The sequence below is a fragment of the Ambystoma mexicanum genome, chromosome 8 (genome assembly GCF_040938575.1).
Source record: "Ambystoma mexicanum isolate Mex_15411 chromosome 8, UKY_AmexF1_1, whole genome shotgun sequence".
Classification (NCBI taxonomy): Eukaryota; Metazoa; Chordata; class Amphibia; order Caudata; family Ambystomatidae; genus Ambystoma; species Ambystoma mexicanum.
In genome coordinates this window covers 1,252,983,037-1,253,004,824 of record NC_090929.1, presented here as the reverse complement: position 1 = coordinate 1,253,004,824, position 21,788 = coordinate 1,252,983,037, and the positions used below count along the sequence as shown (strand labels likewise).

At 51.0% G+C, this 21,788-nt stretch overlaps 1 protein-coding gene across 1 annotated transcript in view; it reads left to right on the top strand.

Moving 5' to 3' along the window:
- Window positions 1-21,788, top strand: part of KIF11 (kinesin family member 11) — a 705,022-nt gene that overhangs the window by 347,127 nt on the left and 336,107 nt on the right. The window contains exon 14 of the mRNA XM_069611368.1: window positions 1,105-1,312. Within this exon, the coding sequence (XP_069467469.1) occupies window positions 1,105-1,312 (208 nt within the window). The remainder of the gene's footprint in view (window positions 1-1,104; window positions 1,313-21,788) is intronic.

The window sequence follows — 21,788 nt, the reverse complement described above, 5'->3', positions numbered from 1 at the left end:
AGCTGTGGTCATTACTGTCAAAGATGTGGAATACGTCAGAGGAACATCCCAACGAAAGAACGTTACCAGGTAAGATAAGTAACTTGTTCATCTCTGTGTAACTCACTACAGCTAACATTGACCCCTCTTGAAATAAGCCTGGTTGCTCAACACGCTACCAAAACTAAATAGTACAAGCTTGTACCAAAGGTTGGGTTTCCTATACCTGTAGTCAGAGCTGTTTGTAGTGTTCCCAGAGGGTACTGCATGCAAACTTTGCCTAACAGTCACTAACATACTCTTAGTCCCCATACGTCCCACCATCCTCCCCCATAATAATACTCGTCATTAGGCTGTGTTAAATATTGTCAACTCGTCAATGGGGCTTAGATGTGGCGCCTGGAGGTGGAGTCAGGATAGCGCATGCTCCCAGTGCTGCACCCCAGCGTGCCTCTAAAATTTAAAGGGAAACATTTTTTCTGTTGAAAAAGGTGGTCTCCCGTCCCTTGGAAGGGGGTGCCGATGCAGTATGGAGGAAAGGGGACTTAGATAGTCCCTATGGCGAACTTGCGCCCCATTAAGAATGGTTGGTCAACTCCTTTACTGTTAAGTAACTAGTAGAAAGCATATTTTCCTGAAAGGTACCAACAAGTAGAATCCTACATAAAAAGATAGAGTACATCAAAATGCTTCTATTTTATACTTGTAAAGTGAATTGGAGCATGACTAACACTAGATCAATTATTTTGCAAGTACTTGAATACTGCATCAGTTGTATTGACATCAGCCACTCATCAATTCTTGTTTCATAGAAGAAAAAGGCATTTTCTCTTTGAACTTGGCTATTCTGCGATTCATGTTACAATACAGTAACGGCTATGAAATCTTGCAAGTTTCTCACTTCGCAGCTTGCAAAGTAGACACAAGTATTCTCCCCTTCAGAAACAGTATTTCCATCCTCGCCACTATCTACTTTATGAATTGAGGTAACCTAAAAACACTTTATTTGTGCTGTTTTTATGTACAATTTCCAACTTGTTCCATCCTCCAGGACTCTTGTATTGATTATTGTTAAATTTGCGAGAGCAGACAGTTTTGGAACTTCTTTTTTTGTTCACATTTTAGTTGCTTAGTACAGTACATCAAACTACCAAAGACGTGTGTGGTCTCCATGCAAAACTGGACCGTCGAAAGGCTGTGGATCAGTATAATGACCAGGCTAAAGATTCCTTTGCAGGACAGATGGATAAACTATTCAATACAATTCAAAAATCAGTTGATGAATACAGTATAAAGCAGCAAGGAATGCTGGACTTCTATACTTCATCCATTGGTAAGTTAAATTGTTTTTTAAAATGTAGTTAAAGATGCTATTTCGATTTGTAGTTTTCTGTGTTAAGCTATCTAAAAAAAAAGTAAATTTGTTTTTATTTTCTGCACCTAGACAACACTTAAGCATCTACCGGCTGTGCAATAGTGCTTGCCTCTGTCTTTAATAGAATCAAGACTCCCTGAACTTGTCTAGTGTGGATAATCTTTTGTTATAGGTGGGGAAATTTGTCAATAACAAATGTGTATGAAATAACATTTGCCTTTGTGACATCTCTATTCTCAAGCATGGGGTCTGGCATGGATTCACATGCTCATGAATATTCCCGTCAGGCTGGGAATACTCAGTAAAAGAAAAATCTATTTCAGTTTCATTTCTGAACTGTCTTTCTTCTAACAACCAATCACTGAGCTCTGGGCCATACTGCCCCCAGCCAATGACTGGCCTCTACCGCAGCCCCTCCTCTGGCAGCCATCTTCAGATTTTTACCACACGTTCAAGTGTTGGGAGTCCTCGTGCATAGCTCTCGAGCTTTTACTGCGATTTTCACTTTTTGGTAGAGTTTATTCTATTTTTCGGTCAATCGATCCTGTCTGCTCCATTGATCATCCTTCGATTAACGGGGACCCGTTTTCGGATTCTTCAGCGCCCCTCAAGTGTGGATTTCGACGAGTTTCTTTGTGGAAGCTTCCAGAAAATTCTTCAGGCTTACACTGCGTGGATTATGTCCGCCGAGAAGAATTCCCCTTCCCTTGTCAAGCTTTTCTCCGACTGCCGTTTACGCGATGTGTACATGGACAAACCTTCCCAGTGCTTGTACCCAACGCATAAGGAAGAAGATGCAGCGTTTTGCCGTGAACTCTCGAAACGCACGTTAAACGTCTGGAAAAGTATCTGCAGCCCAAGGCCTCTGCACCGGGTGGTTCCCAGGGGCATGCCTCTCATGGAGCCAGGAAAGCTGAGCGGGATTCGAAGTCCTTTGAGGGTGCCCATCCCGTGGGCGTCCAACAAAAGGACAAGCACCGAGTCTGCTACTGTCGCGAGCGCTGCTGTGGTAGGCTCTGCAATGGACAGGGCGCGTTCGACATCCCCAGCTGCATCGATCTCTAGTCAACGCTCAGGATCTTCATCCAAGAGGAAGTCTGATCACCCGGGTAAGCTAAAGGTGACCCCGGAGACGACCATGGGGAAGGCCAAACAGGGTACAGCATCCGGCCTATCCTTGGCAGAAAAGGCCAAGGGGGATTGAGGGTCCGATCCGTCCCCTAAGGAGAAGGCCAAGCAGGACAAGGGGCCCAGCCTGTCCGTGAAGGCCCAGGTGCACCAGACTAAGTCGGCACCTTCCATCGAGAGGGTGGTAGCGTTATTTCGAAGGCCGCAGGGGCGGGCCAGCGGGGCACACCCGGCCGGCAAGGGTGTACCTTCCTCCCAGGAGGGAGGCTTCGTTCAAACACATTGAGAAGACCCTGGAGAAGAGGATGCTGATCTCCCCTAGAAGGTCACCTCTGGACGCGAAGAAAGGGGGGGGAGGCATTGAGTGCATCCAGGGCATGGATATGTCCGCTGCTGAGGAGGATGAACTTGTTTACCGCCAGACTATTCAGAAGGGCGATGGCGGCTAGGGAGACGTCTGAGTCGCTGTTAGGAACATTTTGCATTTCATGTGTAATTTTTCCCTCCAGTTGTGTACCCCTCAACTTTTTGCTGATTTTTAAACAGCATAGTCTGACTTTACCAGAGGAGCACAGCCTTCTGCTGCACTCACCTGGGCTTTTTGCTCACTACTTATGGGGAAACTGACATGCCCAAAAAGGCAGTCAATACTGGGAGACTGTTTCCCTTAGTCCTTGTACATGTAACTTTTCTGCAACATGTAACAAGAGTACTATAAAGTACAGAGCACTTGGGTCTAGTCATTTCCAAAGGCCCTAGATACTCTAGAAGGATTTTCTTAGAAGTGCACATGTACCAGGGCTGGTGGCAGCTTATTTCACATATTTTTAACCCTTTCTTGCCAGGTAAACCGCGATTACCATGTTTGGCACGATTAGGTGGCCTAGCCCCAAAATGGCTATGCCACGAGGTTCTTTGTCCTGTCCTTTGGTAATCTTGCTCCTTCACCTTTCCTAGGTCGAGCCGACCTGAGTCGGTCCTTATTTGGGCATTGTTAGGCAAGGTTTGAATGCAGTATCCTCTGGGAACACTGCAAACAGCTATGACTACAGGTATAGACAAACCAACCTTTGGTTAAGCTTATACTACACAGTTTTGGTAGCGTTTTGAGCAGCCAGGCTTATCTCAAGAGGGGAAATGTGAGTTGTAGTGGAGTTCAACAAAAATTCAGTAACAGGTATTCAAATAAACTCGTACACTCAAGGTTTCTTGCATAAACAATTTATCAATCAGTTATAAAGCCCTCTTTAGAAGGGAGAAATATACTAGTAACATACAAATACACTTCTACTCTACACTCTGAGTTTCGGAATCAGACAAGACCCTTTTAGGATGGCCCACAGGTGACTTCAGTAACAAGGGTGCTGGGGACATTAATATCTTACTGTTGGCATTCAGAACACTCTTAAAAAGTTGGTAAAAGGGAAAGGTTATTAGAACACAAGAAATTACAAATATTCAGGGCAAATACTTTCAGATAGCACTTAGAAGAGTCAATTCAATAGGCTAAGCCAAAGTCGATGGGCAAAAGTCTTTGCATAGGATGCAGCACTTCAGGTAAGTAAATGGGAAAAGTCTATGCACAAGATTTTAGGAGTCTTTGATAAATAGAAGAAACAAATATAGGGTCACAAGCTGATTAGACTTGAGTTGCAGCAGTTACAAGCACTTCCACAGTAAGAGTTTAGTTCTCTTAGGCTTATTTTAAAGTACAGTAAAGTAAAGAAGAAAAGAGGCAGCTGATGAATTATGTTCCTGTGCAGCTCTGCGGATCCCACTGTTCCTGGGCCTCAGTCGTGGGGACAAGAGGGAGGAGTCAGGGGACCCCTGCACTGGCACTGTCAGACTGGCAACCGGCAAACTTTACTTTCAGTGGCTGTTTTGCGTTTCAGCTCCTTGCAGTACAGCAAATAGCAATAAGCGCGGTTCCTGACTGTCGAGGTCGACTGTCCTTACTTCTGGGGTCCCGCACTCTGCCGAGGGGGCTCAGGCTCGGTCAGTCCTGCTTCGTCGGAGTCCAGAGGATCTTCCAAAAGCTTTAGACCAGCTTAAAAGTAACGCACACAATGTGGTGTCCCTATCCCTGGCTATACGGTCGCTGTAGCAACTCTGAGGAAACTCGACCACCTCCTGATGGGTGTCCAGGTGGCTTACTTTGGAGTTGATTGGTCCCACCAACTCAAAGGGAGAAGTCCTTGCAGGGGCTTCTGTCGATGCAAACTTGGCAAGTAGTCCCTGTAGCAGGGGTTCACCGGGCAAACCAACGGTCCAGGAGTTGCAGCAGCCGTCCTCTTAAAGCTCCTTCAGTTCCTTCGTCCAGTGATCCACTCTGCCTTCCAAGCCAAAAGACTCCTTTTATTCAGTTCTCTCCCATACGTTCCAGCCTAGCTATCACTCACCCAGCCGAGTGGCTGTCCTTGCAGGATGGCTAGTCAGCAAGACTATCATTAGAGTGCATTTGTGTCCTAGGAGACTAAGCACAGGGAGTTTCGGGCACCTCCCTCAGTTCCTGCCTACCCCAGACACAAGCTGGTTTCTCTCAGAAACCCCGCCAAAGGTGAAATGAACAAAGAGACCAATCATGGATTGGCGCGTAGAGACACTTTCTAGAAGAAATTTCTACATAGACCTGGCGAAAAAAGACCGAGCACCATTTTAACAAAGATGGCTGTGCGCCATTTCGAAAAAGATGACTTCCACGGTTACTTTACCGGAGCTGCGAACGGTCGCGGTAAACGCAAACCAAGGTAGTTCAGAACGAAACCACTGCCACCAGCCAGTCAATTGAGGAAAGGGTAACATAAAAAATGTTACATGAGCATTTAGACACATGGGATACAAAGTAATCTATTGTAAGATAAGGGTGTGCTGGGTCTAGCAAGTACACCGCGAAGTAAAGTCCATTTCACTTTACTGCTCTGGGAAACAGTTGATCCCAGAGAAGGTATTTAAACCTTGGGAAGTCTGAAAGACTTGCCTGTGTCACTGCACTGAAGGCGCTTTGTGACACAATTGTAAAATATGAGGCCTATGGAGTTAGTCTCCATTACCAAAAGAAACAGTGTATGAAATCACATTAAAATACATGAGAAAAGGGGGATAAAGGGTCTCAATCTCTCCAGGTTAAAAATATCCAGTCTTCAAAATCCACCAAGTTGTTGGGTGTGTCTAAGGTGGAGGGAATTGGCACATTTTTGAGACTTCTCCCTAACGGGCATGCATTTTTCCGTGAAGCGCCACTCTTTCGTGGGCTTCTGCATGCCTTGTGTGCGTGCTGAGGATGTAGGCTGGAGCGTCTGGTTCCAATACACATCATAGGTGCCATACAGTGTGGAGTGCTGTGAATGCCTGGGACCACCGTGGTCCTTGATTTGTCCACATATGGTTTGACTGTATATGAGCAGATCTCCCATTGGGTCCTCTTCTTTTTGGCGCGAAGGAGATTCTGGATAAGAGAAGGCCCCAAACACCCATACCAGGTGGATCTCTGGAGTTCTCACTGAGCGAAGGATATGATCCAAGTATCTTGAAACTAAGAAGCTGAGTCGAGGAACCGCTGTTGACCCGCTGGAAGGTTTGGCACCCTTAGCCTGCTGCTGTTCCACTGGACTCCTCTGCATCTGGTCGTCCTAGAAGGTCTGCAAAGATGCTTTTTCGACCCATCAGAATAGTGGGACCAACTATTCTCAGCACCTTCACCTGAAACTGCAAGTAAGCCTTTTCAGAAGTGTCCCTGGGCGAACCAGTGGACTGACCAGCTTGCGCCAGCGTTTTGCCCCGATACCTCCGCAGTTTCATGGAGGCCCTTGAAACTTGGCACCTCGCAAGCTCTGTGTTCACGACACTCACACCGAATTTCGTACACTTTGCGTTCCCAGGTCTGGAGTAAAGGGAGTGCGCCCGAACTGGAGTTTACTCGGTTGCCATGTCGCTCAACCGTGGTGACAAACTTTGCAAGTTCATTGTAGCTGTGGTCTTCTGTGTCCTAAAGCCCGTAGGGGCATCAACACTGTACCTTCGTCGCTGAAAGCCGCAGCACCACGAGATTGTCTCATTTGAACCTGCAACCGACGTGGACTGGACTGCCGAATTTTGGTCCGGAGTGCGCCGGGGTCGTGAGTTTTTGCAACCCTAACCGGTGGCCCCTAGCACATCCATCCATTCATTTTTACGCACAAGTAGCTCCTGAGGCCCCCTCTCCTTTCCACTGCTAGTGCAAACTAGTCCCAACTCTTGGAATCGACTCTGCCCTCAAGTGGAGACACTCTTTGAATAGTGGGAACCTATTCTGCATCCTCACATACCTTCCTGAGCTGCTACATCCCCTACAAAAGACCCTACTTTTCCCATTTGAACTCCCGCATGCCCCTGCTTTGCAAGTACATTGGAGCATTAGGCTCCTCATCTTAGAAATTGGACTGCTGTTTCGTTAGTCTTTAGGCCCTTCTGCAAACAGAATCCTGTCTGCACTGCCTGCTTCCTTCCCTGTTTTAAGTTGTGGACCCATTTGGTGCATTCATCCTTTTGGACCCCCTTGGTCTTGTATATATGTGTGTAGATATGATTGTGTTGGTTTTATAGTATTGCTGTGATTTTGATTTTCTTACTGTTAAATTGCAAAGGCCTTTCTGATAAATGTATTTGTATTTCTGGCTTGTCCAGAAGGTTACCCTGTTCCAGGAAACTAGGCTAGCCTTCTGAACCTCTGCCCACTAGGTCAGAGTTCAGAAATCCATCTTAACGGTCGCGCCCTACGATGAGGATACCCTCGAGGAAGGGGACGGAAGGCATCAGGACGAAGAGGGCCCTGGCCCTACTCCTAAGCCTCCGCTGCCACATAGAGACCTTTCTATGGACCTTCTCTCTACCCTTCATACTCTGGTATCCAAGATAAAGAGGAGGATGCCGGACACCCGCGGCGTCGGCCCCCTCGCGGACAGCGGAGGAACCTCTTGCCAAGAAGATGAAGAGGCACCCAATACCTCCTTACCACCCTTGACCTCTCGCTGCCACCCCGCTCAGGGGAAGACTGAGTTGGGCACGGATGACGGCGGGATGGGGGCCCTCCTGTCTCCACCGCCCAGATCCTCCCCTTTCCATGCGATGATCTACAGAGCTTCAGGGCTATTCCAGCTCACACCGGAGGGGAAGGAGGGCTTCTTACACCAGCGCCGCTAGGGGAATAGGAAGACCATGCTTTCGCTCCCGGATGACATTTGGAATAAAGGACTCTCATGAAGAACCCTTCTAGAGCCCCAGCAAAGAGGACGGCTTGAGAAGTAGAGGGTACCGGACTCTGCACCCAAGTGCTTGCAGGCCCAACCGTCTGTGGTATCTGCAGCGGCCAAGAAGAAATCAGGGTTGACGTAGTCTGTAGCGTCCACCACTCCTGACAACGAGGGGAAGAATTTGGATGCTATGGGTAGGAAGGTTATCTACTCTGCAGCGACTACCGTCAGTGCCGCCAATGCTCTTGCGGCGAGATATGACCGGGAGCTGTGGTTCAAGCTCGCCCCTCTACTGGACTTGCTCCCCGACGATAAGAGGGTAGAGTCTTTGGAGATTCTACAGGAGGGCGAAGTGGCGTCACACCACGCCATAATGGTTGCCATGGACATCGCGGACGCGGGGCCGCCAGATTGGCAATGGCATTTGCGATCGTGGCTGGCTCGCTCAAGGCCACCAACTTTCGACAGGATGTCCAGACAAGGGGTTTGGACACGCCCTCTGACGGGGACAATCTTTTTGGGAAAGCTATGGATGAGTCTCTACAAGCCATCAACGCGGACACAGACGGCACGCAACAACTGCAATGGCTGTCCTTTTGGCCCTCATGATTAAAGTCTAGTCTATATTCGAGGATTTTCGGCGGGGGCTCCTCCTCTTACCACCAACCCTTCCACTCATTGGCCCAAGAAACCAACAGGGGCTGCTCCAAGGCCTTCGGAGGACGTTGTTGGGGACTGCAAGGCAGCACGTCGACTTCCAAACAAGAATGAAACGGCCAGGACATCAGGCCCTCACCCGTGCTCCCTGGTGGGAGGCCGGCTGGTGAACTTCATCAGCGTGTGGAAGACCATCTCCACTGACCGTTGGGTGCTGGACGCTCTCGCCCGGGGACAGACGCTTGAGTTCCAACGAAAGTGTCCCCAAATACCACCGGTGGCCCTGCAGTAAAAGCACGTCCCTCATCTGCTGGTACTTCGGGCCATGTTAAAGAAAGGGGCGATGGAGCTAGTTCCAAAGCGGCTCCAGGGCTCTGGAGTTTAATCGAGGTACTTCCTCGTACGAATGAACAGGGGCTGTAGGCCCATTCTCGGCCTGCGATGACTGAACAAATAAAGTCCCCGAAGTTCCAAATGGTCACTGTTCAACACGTGCTTGGACAACTGGAAGAGGAACACTTTCTGTCTTTGTTGGATCAGGAGGATGCGTACTTCCAAATCCGCAAGTTTCTGTGCTTCGTTGTTCAAGGGAAGCATTACCAATTCAATGCCCTTCCTTTCGGGCTGAAGACGGCACCCAGAGTCTTCACAAAGTGCCTGGCGCCGTTTGTGGCCCATCTACGACTGCAAGGGACCCACGTCTACCCTTGCATGGACAACTGGCTCATTCGGGCCAGATCGAGAGACCTCGCCGTCAACCACACAGCGAGGACCGTCCACCTACTGACAGATCTGGGGTTCTCAGTGAATTGTGCAAAGTCTTATTTGACTCAATCGCAGGACGCTCTGTTCCTGGGATTCTGGTTCGATAGTGTCATGCCTGGCGTCACCGTCCGAGGATAGCTGCCTTCTTTTTAAGGTGCAACGGCTGTTAGCACTGAACATCATTTACCTCCTCCGACTCTGCAGGTTACAGATGCGCCCGCTGACTGCAGGAGTTCCTCTATGCCCGTTGGATGCAGGTGTCCAGAAGTTTCCAAGACAGGATTGCGCTCAACGAGGGTTTCAGTCAAACGACAAGGTGGTGGGGTGTGCGCGCTCATCTGACCGTAGGCACGGATTTCCAGTCCCCACCGCACCAGGAGACGGTCACGACGGACGCTTCCCTGCAAAGATGGGTATGCCCACACTGGACAATTTCACGGTAGAGGCCTGTGGCTGCCGGAGGAGAAGACGCTGCACACCAATGTTCTGTAGGTACGTGCAGTGTTTTGGGCCCTTAAGTCGTTCCTGCCGTCCCTCAAGTGCGAAGTAGTGCGGGTCTTCACAGACAATACCACCATGAGTTTTTTCATCTGGAAACCGTGGGGCACCAGATCCCCAGCACTCTCCAAAGAGGTGCAGGACTTATGGCACTGGGCCGTCGCCCAGGGGAAGTTCCTCATCCTGTTTCATCTGGAAGGAGTAAAGAACACGGTTGCCGACTCTGTACAGCGAGCTTCACTCTTGCCACGAGTGGGAACTTTGACAGGACCTAGTGGAGAACCTTTTCCTCAGATGGTGCAATTACCAGATCGACTTGTTGGCGACGGTGCCGGATGTTTGTCAGCAGTTTCCCCCAGCAAGGGAGCATGGGGGGAGGGAATGCATTCTCATTCCTTTGGGAAGGCCTTTCTATATGCATTCCCTCTGTTGCTGTGGTTACTAAGAGTCATCAGTCAACCAGGTGGTGCCAGTGCCGGATGATTGTCGTCGCACCAGCATGGCTGAGGCAGATCTGGTTTCTGGACCTTCTCAGCATGTCGGTCCCCACCAGTCAAACTGCCAGTGGTTTCAGATCTTCTCGCCAGGGAAGGAGGTGCCATTCTTCACCATGATCCACGGTCTCTGAACCTGAAGGCCTGGCTACTGCAGCGCTAGAGTTCGGTGGCTACGATCTCCCGGCAGACTGCAAGGAAGTTCTCGCCAATGCTAAAGCATAGTCTGCTCCGACATGCTACGGGCACAAATGGAAGCGCTTTGCGATTTGGTGCCCGTCATCGAAGATTAACCCCTTGCGGGCCACGGTTCCTCAGGTACGTCCATATTTGCTGTCATTGGCCAAATCGGTACTTGCCCATGCCTCCATTAACGTACATCTGGCAGTTATCTCCCTCTACAGCAGATCTCTGGGACGGTCTTCCTTGTGATTGCACTTCTGGTGAAGGAGTTCATCAAAGGACTGTTTCCGCTCGTTCCTGCAGGTGAAGGCTCCGCCCCTGGTGTGTGAACTCAACGTGGTGCTGACCAGGCTCGGGGGGGGGGGGGGCATTCTAACCTATGCATTCAGCTCTGCTTAAGTTTCTGTCGTGGAAGGCTGCTTTTCTTGTGGCCATCACCTCTGCAGGACGAGTAGATGAGATCCAGCCCGTCATGCAATCGGCCTTACTTGACTTTTCACGAGACGAGGGTGGTACTGCGGATGCACCCCTCCTTCATGCCCAAGGTTCTGTTGGAATTTCACCACAACGAGCCCTTGGTGTTACCTGTATTTTTTCAAACCCCTTTGTGGTCGGCTGAAAGTACTTTGCACTCGCTGGATGTGGCTAGAGTTTTATGTGGCCCGCACAGACAGTTTCCGAAAAACTTCAGCTTTTTGTGAACTTTGGTCCTGTGAACCATGGGAAGGCCCTGTCCAAGGCTTTCATTTCCAGTTGGATCTCCGATTTTATCACCTACTGTTACCAGTTGGCAAACCGTCCACTGCCTGGCCGTCAGAGCCCATTCTACCAGGGCGAAAGCTGCTACAATGGCTTACCTGTCTGGTGTGCCCCTGCTGGACATCTGCAGGGCTGCTACGTGGAGGTCGACACACAACTTAACGAGATTCTACTGCATTGGCAGGGATTCCAGGGAGGAGTCCAGAGTCTGCCAAGCAGTGCTGAGAAACCTGCTCGCTTGAAGGTGAGCCTGATGAGGAGGAATCGGATGCTTATGTTGAGCCTTGCCATTTACCGTGTTTGCATGTGTGTACTGCTATGTATTCTTTTATTCATGAGCATGTGAATCCATGCCAGACCCCATGCTGGAGAAGGAACAAGTACTTGCCTGTAACTGTTGTTCTCCAGCATGGATCTGGCATGGATTCACATGCAAACCCTCCCGCCTGCCCCTCCACGGCTCTTCCCTTGGTCCTACTGCCACTTTACGTGCTATCAACTCTGAAGATGGCTGCGAGAGGAGGAGCTTAGGTTGAGGGCAGTCATTAGCTGGGGGCAGTATGACTCAGAGCTCAGTGCTTGGTTGTTAGGAGAAAGACAGTTCAGAAATGAAACTGATTTTTCTTTTAATGAGGATACCGAGCCTGACGTTGACTATTCATGAACATGTGAATCCATGTCAGACCCATGCTGGAGAACAGTTACAGGTAAGTAACTTGTTCCTTTATTATTTTTGTTTCTTTCTAGCTGACCATGCAATGGGTATTTAAGATGGTCCAAGGTTTTCTAGAACAGTATTTGTATTGGTCTTTTGTTTGAAGTGTGCATTTGTGTTAGATAATGTAATTTTCTTGTAACTGAGCTTACTCCTACGTCTTGTCCCCTTTCCTCCATCCTGTATGGGTTCCCTCACTAGGGACTGCAAATGAACCTTTTACACCCGAAAAATACTTTCCCTATAAATTTATAGGCATGTGGCCCTTGAAGCATGCCCTCCCCTCCCCCACCTGCGCCACACCTCAGTTCTCTTTTCTGCATCAAGGGGAGCGCACCGCTTTCACCAGCGCTCATGGGTGAGGCCTCAAGCCTCGTAATTCCATGTGCTTTCCCTAAGCTTTTGCTTTTTTTTGGGAATACCGTCCACTGGTGCCCTAGTCTGCCCCTGGGGCATGTCTGCCACGGCTAGCTTCAGCAGGTGCCCATCGTGCAACTGTTCCTTTCCCACCTCAGATCGGCATGCTCTCTGCTTCTGGTGCCTTGGCGAAGACCATGAATGTGAAGGCTACTCAGCGTGCAATGCTGGTCCCGCAAACACTCTTACGCAGTGGTGAGAGTTGTTCTCCAGTATTCTGCCTGAGAGCATTAAGGAATATGTACGTAGGAAGACCAAGAAGGTAAGCGTACTCCTCTCAAAAGCACCCCGCACGGGCGACTCCTTCCCGGGAAGCCAGTTGACAGAATGGGTCAGTTGGACCCTCGCACTGGCAGGAAGGATACCAAGGCTCTTGTAGCTACCGGCTGAAGGGTCAAAGGGCCCTACTGTTTCTGCTGCCAAGGAGTCCACTGGCTCTGGTACTAGGACACATCCCAAGGGGCTTAGCTCTATAACTGGGCACACGGCTGATGGGGCTCCTACACGCTATGCAGACATCACTACTGCCCCCATGACCGAGCGCCAACTGCCTACCAGGCCTACGCCTAAGGTGCAGGGTGGGGCAGAGCTTATGCGTTTAGGCATGCAAGCCGAGCACAGGCCTGCGTGTTCTACATGCAGTAGGCACAGACAAGATTGCAGACCACCAAAGGTGGGAAACTATACCGACAGGTCATAAGCCCGCCAACAGGGCGAACCGCAAAGGCGCAAGCCTCTGGCCGGGGCGGATAGGGTTCCTATGACTCCGGTCACATGGACCACTTCATACCCGATCTTCACGGGGTCAAGCACAATTCCATGAGGGCATGTAATCACAAGTAGGGATAGACGACATGCCTTTACACCGCTGCAGCTGGTGCCAGAGCAGGATCGCTCTGAGCCCGCTTGCGAGGATGGTTTTCTCAGCAAGTCTTTCACCCTTATTCGGTCTCTACAGACAGGGGAACATTCTTAAAGGCATAATTCGTGAGATGCTGCCGCCCACACCGCCACCTCAGCTGGTGCCTGCAAGACTGTACCGCCACTATTTCAAGAAAGGTAGCAGGCGCTCCTCTCCAGAAAGAACATGGCATGATAACCTGTTCTACGGTGAGTTTGTAGCACATGCTTTTTGCTCACTGTACCTTTCACAGATGGGAAATATCCATTTGCATATCCGTCTTTGTCCCGCCCTCATAGGCAGTCCAGCAACAAAAATGCTATGGCAATTCATCTCTGAACAATAGTACCAACAGCAACCCCATACATGTTTTTCAGCCTTGTTGGGCCTCATCGGTGAGGTGAAGCTGTGCCTCTCTAAGCCCATTGAGCAGGGAGTTCACGTCTGGTTGCCCCCAGGTCACTTAGGGTGCCAACCCCAAGTTCCTCAGTTTGCTCATAGGCGCACAGCTTCACCTAACTGATGAGGCCCAACAAGGCTGAAACACGTGTATGGGGTTGCTGTTGGTACTCTTGTTCAGAAGGGAATTGTCATACCATTTCGGTGCTGGACTGCCAATGTGGGCCGACAAAGACTGATATGCAAATGGGTATTTCCCATCTGTGAAAGGTACAGGGAGCAAAAAGCAGATGGCTGCGAACTCTCAAAGTGGTTAAAAACCACTGAACAGGTTAGGATGCCGTGTTTTTTTGAGAGGGGCGCCTGCTACCTTTTCTGTACCTCCACTACCTTTGCCTATGCCTCTGGTAGTTCCGGTTACATCACCTATACCTTCGGTTCCAGCGCCTGGGCCAAATCCAGCAGCAGACCCAACGCCTGCGTACCCAACAGCCGCTTCCAACTCGGTTGACCAACAATACACAGGTGAGTATTAGGACGACACACCTGCTTCGGCGAGGGCATTCCATTATTAGATTGTTGGCCTAGCTGAATACCTCAGCATCGCTCAACCCTAAGAGATGCCAGAATCAGGGGTACTAGCAGAAGTTCTCACCATCAAGGCAGAATCCATATCTGGCATCCAGTTGCAGAAGGACGTGGAGCCTCTGGCGAAGATGGATTGACTCAAGCCCCGCTCCCCTATGCCAACAAATAAAAGGCTAGATGCAAAATTCAGGCTGCGAATCAACGTCCGTGGAGGGAAATTGCAGACTTCCCCCTCGATATTCCAGGCGTCAAACCAGCCTCTTTCGAGGCAGAACTCTCAGAAGCCTAACTTGTGGCACAGGACAACAGGACAACATGGAAGCCATGGTGGCGCACATAGAAATTGCTAGCAGGGCAATCTGTGTGGCAACACATATGAAGAATGGCATGGCTCAAGGTGACCAGATTCAATCTTGATGTTCAGGACAGAATCCTAAACCTGCCTTTTGAGGGCTGCAACTTGTTCCACTCCACCACTGACGAGGAACTCGATAAAAAGAGCATGAAGATGAATACTTTCATACTCCTGCATCCCGTTCCCTTTCTTCCATACCTTTTTCACCAGAGAAAATGGTCTTCCCCTTTAAATTTAGATGCGTGTGTGGATGCAACATTGGGATAATGCGTTCACCTGACCCCCCCCCCCCCCTTCCCGGCTGCCACTCCTCGGTCTTCTTTCCTGCATTGATGGGAACATCTGGGACTGCTGTTCTGCATGCAACGAGTCGACCCCGCACGCTCTCAAGAATTTTGTCCAGGTGACATCAAGAATTACGTGAGGAAGAAGACTCCAGGTACGTGCCCTGTTTTCCTCTGCACCCTGAAATGGCAACGCCTTCCCAGGGAAGTGGCCAAGTGAGCGGGCCTTCCAGGTCCTAAGAGCAGCAAAGAGACCGAGGCTCTCAGAGTTACCGACCAACAGGCCAACGGGTTGCAAGATCCTCCTAGTTCTACCGCTGAGGGGCTGCCAGCCTCTGCTACCGGGACATCCCTGAAGGGCTTTGCTCTACTACCGGGCCTGAGGGGGTGCCTATACACAGCACTATCAGCATTGTGGCTGAGGGCACTCTGCCTCCGAGGTTGCTACCTGAGGTGCATGGGTGGTCCGATCCTTTGCAGCAGGCACGTGGCGCAGGGCATGACAAAATGGGCGCCAGGCAAGATGGCGGCTTGCCCGGAGCCGCCTCCTGGAGAGCAGGCATAGGAACGCACATCTAGGTAGGACTAGACCACTCCAGTGACCTGTTCCACCTGACCACACCGTCACAGGGGCGGTACGCAGCTCCCAGCGCGGTGCGGCAAGGAGTTCCAAGACCTCAGCAACTACAGGGCACGGCACCTTTTACCCCAGGCTCTTCTCCTGCATAGCAGGATAGGTTCTTCGCAAACTTTCCCTGCCGCCTACGCTTATTACCAGCTCTTTGCGCTATAGGGACATCACTCGAACTGCGGCTGCAATTTTTCCCTCTTACAGATGATTTCCTCGTCTGCAGTGCTACCCACGGGCTGTCGCAGGGCCCACAATAGGGTCGGCAGGCTCCTCCAGCAGCGAGTCTGAGTTCTCCATGTCTTAAGTCTCTTGGAATTATCAGGCACCATTTTGCGTGTGGCTCTTCTTTGTTTGTCACGGTCGAGTTCTTTGCTTATATTCCTCTGTTGGCAGTAAGAAGCGATGCAACACACTCCCCAAGAGTTCCTGGGTTTGAATGGATCTTTTCCGCTTCAGGTAGATCTGTCGTACACAGGATCACAATGTGCCGGAACAAGCAGGGAGGTCACGAAGATCGCATCCACCTCACATTACAGCTGGCCACGCCCCGTGTAGCGTATTCATGAGGGCGGAGGCAGTGTGATGGACCGCCTCCAAAGGATCTCGCCCTGACGGGTCAGTAGTCTATGTATGGATTGATATGGTGACTCTGGGCCCTGAGAGAGGCTGCCACTACATTCATAAGTCTGGTAAAGACCATGGAGGCTGAGTTGAGGCCAAAGGGTAGAGCCTTGTATTGAAAATGAAAACCCATGATCCTGAACCTCGGGAAGAACCGATGAGGTTGCCAAATAGGGACGTGTAGGTACGCGTCCTTCAGATCCAGGGAGCACATCCAGTCTCCCATGCAGTGTCTGCATTAAGCTTTAGGGTAACCATCTGAATAGTGAGGGAAAGATTCATGGTGGAAAGGTACAACACAACTCTCAGGACAGCCTAGTTGTGTATGGTGCAAATCCTGGAGTAGAAGCCGATACCCCGCTGGGAGGCTGGGACTTCCTCCACTGCCTGACTCTCCACGAGTTATCGAATTTCCTCCGAGTTGCTGTCCCAATCTGTGGGAGCAGAGATGGGAGGGAGGGACCGGTAGGACAGAGTCCGTGGACACTACTGAGAGCATCCAGGCTTACAGGAACCTTGTGCACCAATATTGCGCGTGAAGGGCAAACTTGCCCCTCACCACAGACGTGTGGACCTGGAGGTGTGTAATGCCTTTTTTCCCCTCCCTCTGAGGCTGAGGCTGAGGAGGGGGTGGGACTGAGAAGCCCTTATTCCCCACCTTGTGCTGCTTACGGCGATGTTGACTTGGAGACCAGTCTGGCTGTTTTGACATCTGTTCCTGGAAGTCCCAGAACCCGCCAAAGGCCCGCCCCTTGTCAGAATGCTGGTACGTCTGGCTGTAGGTCTTGGGCGTGGACTTCGTGAGGATAGGTAAGGATTTTGCAATCTGGGAACTGTTCTTCTCATCAAGATCCTCATTGGTGGTGGAATGAAAAAGGTTGCCACCCTCGAATGGAAGGTCCAATATCTGTTCCTGAGCGTCCGGGTTCAACTTGGTAGCCCGTACCCAGGCAGTTCATGTGCGGAGCGTTGCAAATGGCACGGCCTGTGGTGTCTATGTGGGCCACTGTGGACTCCATGATGCCCTTTGCCACCGTTTTTGCTTACGCTAGCTCCGCCGTGAAGAGCGCCTTACTCTGCACTGGAAGTTCCGGAAGGAAGTCTATTTTCCGCTAAAGCCTTTGATTAATGGCTGTGAGCATAATGTCTGCATTAGACTGCCGAAGGTGCAGCGAGGCATTGGAATAGACCTTCTTTCCATATAGATCCAAGATATTCTCCTTGCCTAGGAGCGCCAAGGTTGTCGTGGAAGACTGTGGCTTGGAGTAGTGAGGCCGCGGCAATCACATAAGAGTGTGGTTGAGGGTGTGCAAACAGTAAGGGTGGATTCCCCTCAGTTTGCCTGTACTCGGTGTTGAGGCACCGATTGGTAGTCTGTGCCGAATGGGGTGGGTTTAAGCCATCCATACTCTTATGTCCGATTCCCCTTTCCTCCTTACTATATGGGCGTCCCTTCCTAGGGACGGGAGACTGAACCTTTTTCACCAGAAAAACCTTCTTCCCCTTTATATTTAGAGGCGCGCAGGGGTGTCTCCCTGGGAGCATGCGCTACCCTGACTCCGCCCACCAGCCCCACTTCCCGGTCCCCTTGTCTGTGTCGACGGGACGATTTCACTAGCGCGCCTGGGTTTGGCCTCGCCATTTAATTCCACGCTCTGCCCTGGATTATTTTATCTGTCTTTTTTGTCATCTAGGTACTTGGGACTCCGGCGTCACGCTCCTCCCCAGCGCATGTCGACTTCAGCAGGTGTCCAGCCTGTGAAGGGCTCTTTCCCACGTCTGATCCCCATGCACTACCTCCACTGCCTTGGCCCTGACCACGGCTGGCAAGGTTGCACCGCGTGCGACGCTCTGACTCCACGCGCACCGAAGAACAAGCTAGCTAGGTGGAGGGTGCTCGGTGAAGGGTGTCCTTCAGAGGACTTCAAGAATTTGTCAAGCAGTGATCGAGGCCCAAAGGAGGGCTGTTGTATTCCATCGCACCCCATAAGGGCGACTCCTTCCCGAGGAAACGCCCAAGCGGGAGGAACCTCTCGGGTTCTGTTACCAGCACACGCACCGTGGCTAACAGTTAGCAGCCTTATGGTACACGGGTCTCTCGAGGGACTGCAAGGTTCTTCTTCCGAGGCTACGCCCTAGTACCGGCTCCATGTCTGAGGCGGCGCCTTCATGCAGCACCACTGGTGACGATGTCAAGCCTGATTAGCCTTCCAGGCCTTGACCTGAGGTGCGGGATAGGCCTCCTGTTCCAACAGCAAGAGTCTTAGGCGAGGCTGTGCCCAGAGGGCCATGCACCACGACTTTGGCACGCAGCCCTACAAAATGGCTGCCGCAGCAGTCAAAATGGGTGCTAGTCCAATGCCCTTTGTAGGAACAGAGCAGGCGGGTGAACGAATTTCAGTGCGGGACTCTTGTCAACCAGGTACGTATCCTACACTTTATCCATTACCAGTGCAGGGCAGGTTCCCCCTGCAACGGAGACAGTGTGCGCTCTGGCCCCAGCAGCCCCCAGCCACTCCGTCAACATTCCCTGCCTCCGCTTCAGTCTCCGAAGACTGGTTCTTTGAAAGGTTCTTGGCGCTGATGCAAAACCCCCAGAAGGGGGCCATCCTACGGGATGCTGTCAGGGACTTGCTCCCTCCGGTCACTCCGCCGGTGCCCATAGTCATTCCTCCCTTGGCTCCGGCACCACAGGCCCCAGCACAGACCCCACTGCCCCTGCCGGCTCAGATTCCGGCTCTCCTGCCTCCCACAGTACAGGCGGTTCTACACCAGCCTCCACAGAAGCCTCCGGCTCCGGTCTCCACACCGCAGCCCACAGTGCCCAGCACTTCTCCACCCGCTCAGGACCAGCCAGACACTCTGGTGGACACAGAAGAGGAAGAACCTGACACCCCGTCGTTAGCGAAGACCTTCCATGACAGGCTTTCAGGTTTGGCAGAATATCTGTGCCTTCCTCAACAGGAGGTCTAGCAGCCTGAGGAGGGGGTCTTGGCAGAATTCCTCACCTTGCAACCCCCTACCAAAACAGGTATCCCAATGCAGAAAGAGGTTGTGGCCCTGGCCATGAAGAAGGGGTGGTTCAAGCCACACTCGGCCCAACCTGTCAATCGGTGCCTCAATGCCAAGTATAGACAGATGGAAAGGGATACTCTTGTTATCAACACACCCCCAGCCGCATTCTTCGGTGACCGCTGCAGTGTCACTCTATTCTAAGCCTCAGTCGACCTCAGTGCTGGTAGGCAAGGAACATCTTGGAGGCGTACTGGAAGAAGCTGTACTTGAATGCCTCCCTGCGTCAAGCCAACGCGGATGCCATGCCTGCAGCTGCTAACCAGAGGTGGTTGTCGGAAATTGACTCTTTTTTCCAGAACTTCTGGTGCAGAGCCAGGCACTCGTCAAGGCGGGTCTAGGAGAATCCAGGCTGATAGTGCAGGACATCATGGACTCCACAGTGGCCCACATAGATACCTCTTGCTCGGCCATCTGCATCGTCGTGGACATGAGAAGGTCGGCTTGGCTTCGGGCTACTAAGTTGAAACCCGATGTCCAGGATCGCATATTGGACTTTCCGTTCGAGGGTAGGGACCTCTTCCACTCTACCACTGACGAGGAATTGGATAAAAAGAACAGCTCGCAGACTGCAAAGTCTTTATCTTGATGAAGGCCACGCCCAAGACGCATACCTAGTCGCATCAACGCTCCGAGAAGGGGCAGGCGTTTGAAGGGGGGTGGGGGAGGTGGGTTCCCAGACTTCCAGGAACTGAGGTCCAGACAGCCTGACAGTTAAGTCAGCACCGGTGCAAGCAACACAAAAGGAGGGGAGGAAGGGCTTCTTCCAGTCCCCCTCCTCAGCAGCAGCCTCAGCCGGTAAAAAGGCATGACGCGTCCCTTTTGGGTCCACGTGTCTCCAGTGGGTGGCAGGCTTGCCTCTCATGCATTTCTGGCACCTGAACTTGACGGGCCCCTGGATCCTCTTTGTAGCGATACCTACCTCCTCCCCTTCACTCCCACAGATTGGGACGGCAACACTGTTGGCGGAGATCCCGTCGCTCTTCGAGAGCCAAGCAGTAGAAGTGCAAGCCTACAAGAGGCTTAGGCTTCTGTTACAGGATTTTCACCATACAAAAAAAGAAGGATGGCCTGAAAATGGTTGGACCTGTCCACCCTCAACCTCTCCCTCCCTCTTCATAAATTCAAGATTGTTACGCCAGCACTCGATGTGGGGACACTAGACAGGGGGACTGGATGTTCTGCCTGGATCTGAGGGACGCATACTTGCATGTCCCGATTTGGCAACCTCATTGCTCCTTTTGAAGCTTCAGGATCATGGGCTGTTTTTTCCAGTACAAGGTGCTACGCTTTGGCCTCAACTCAGCCCCCAGGGTATTTACTAGACTCATGAATGCAGTGACATCTCTCCTCGGGGTCCAGGCCACCATGTCTACCCATACCTGGACGACTGGCTCGTCAGGGCGAGCTCCCTGTAGGGGGTTACCCACACTTCCTCTACACTCATGAACAGACTTCATGGCCTGGGGTTTACTATCAACCTCAAGTTTCAGCTGCAGCCCACGCAAGTTCTCACCTTCCTGGGCCTCATCTGGGATACCAGTTCGGAGAACGGTTTACCCTCTGAGGACAAGATTACAGCCATCAAGAGGGCCTCAACGCACTTCGTTACCAGACCAGTGACTTCGGCTTGGTGGTACCAGCACCTACTGGGCATCATGGCAGCGGTCCTCTTGCTCTTCGCAGCCTCATTGAATCGGAAGGGCTCCCACGCGGAGCTGGTAAGCATACCGCCTTCTCTCCATATGGACATCACGTGGTGTTCGAGGGACTGCAATCTGTGGACGTTCCGGCAGCTGGCTCCGCAGGTCACCGTTACTACGGACTCCTCCCTAAAGGGCTGGGTAGCCACTCTGGACAGCCACAGCGTCCACGGAGTCTGCAGCTGGCAGAAGTCGCATATCAACTGGCTGGAGCTCAAAGCCATCTGGCTAGCCCGGAGGACCTCTCTCCTGCTTATCAGGGGCAAGACTGTCCTGATCTGGACCGACAACTCCACCAGAATGTACTATGTCAACAAGCAGGGAGGTACCAGGTCCCCTCCTCTGTGCACCCTAGCTGTCGGCATGTGGGAATGGGTATTAGGCAAAGTTTGAATAGGGTACCCTGTGGGAACACTACAAAAAACTGACTATAGGTATAGGCAACCCAACCTTTGGTATAAGCTTGTACTACACAGTTTTGGTAGCGTGTTGAGCAGCCAGGCTTATCTCAAGAGGGGACATGTGATCTATAGTGGAGTTACATAATGATTCACAGTTACAGGTATTCAAATAAACTCTTACACTCAAGGTTTCTTGCATAAACAATTATTAATTTATCAGTTATAAAGTCTTCTTTAGAAGGGAGCAATTTACTAGTAACACACAAATACACTTCAATACTGTACACTCTGAGTTTCTGAATCAGACAAGACAGGTGACTTCAGTAACAAGGGTGCTTGGGACACTAATCTTACTGTTGGCATTCAGAACACTCTTTAAAATGTTGGTAAAAGGCAAATGTTGTTAGAACACAAGGCATTACAAATATTCATAAGCAGGGCAAATACTTTCAGTTAGCACTTAGAAGAGTCATTCAATTCAAATAGGCTAAGCCAAAGTCAATGGGCAAAAGTCTTTGTATAGGATGCAGCACTACAGGTAAAAAAAAGTCTTTGCACATGTTCTTAGGAGTCTTTGAGAAAAATAATCAAATGTAGGGCCACAGCTGATTAGACTTGTGAGTTGCAGAAGTTAC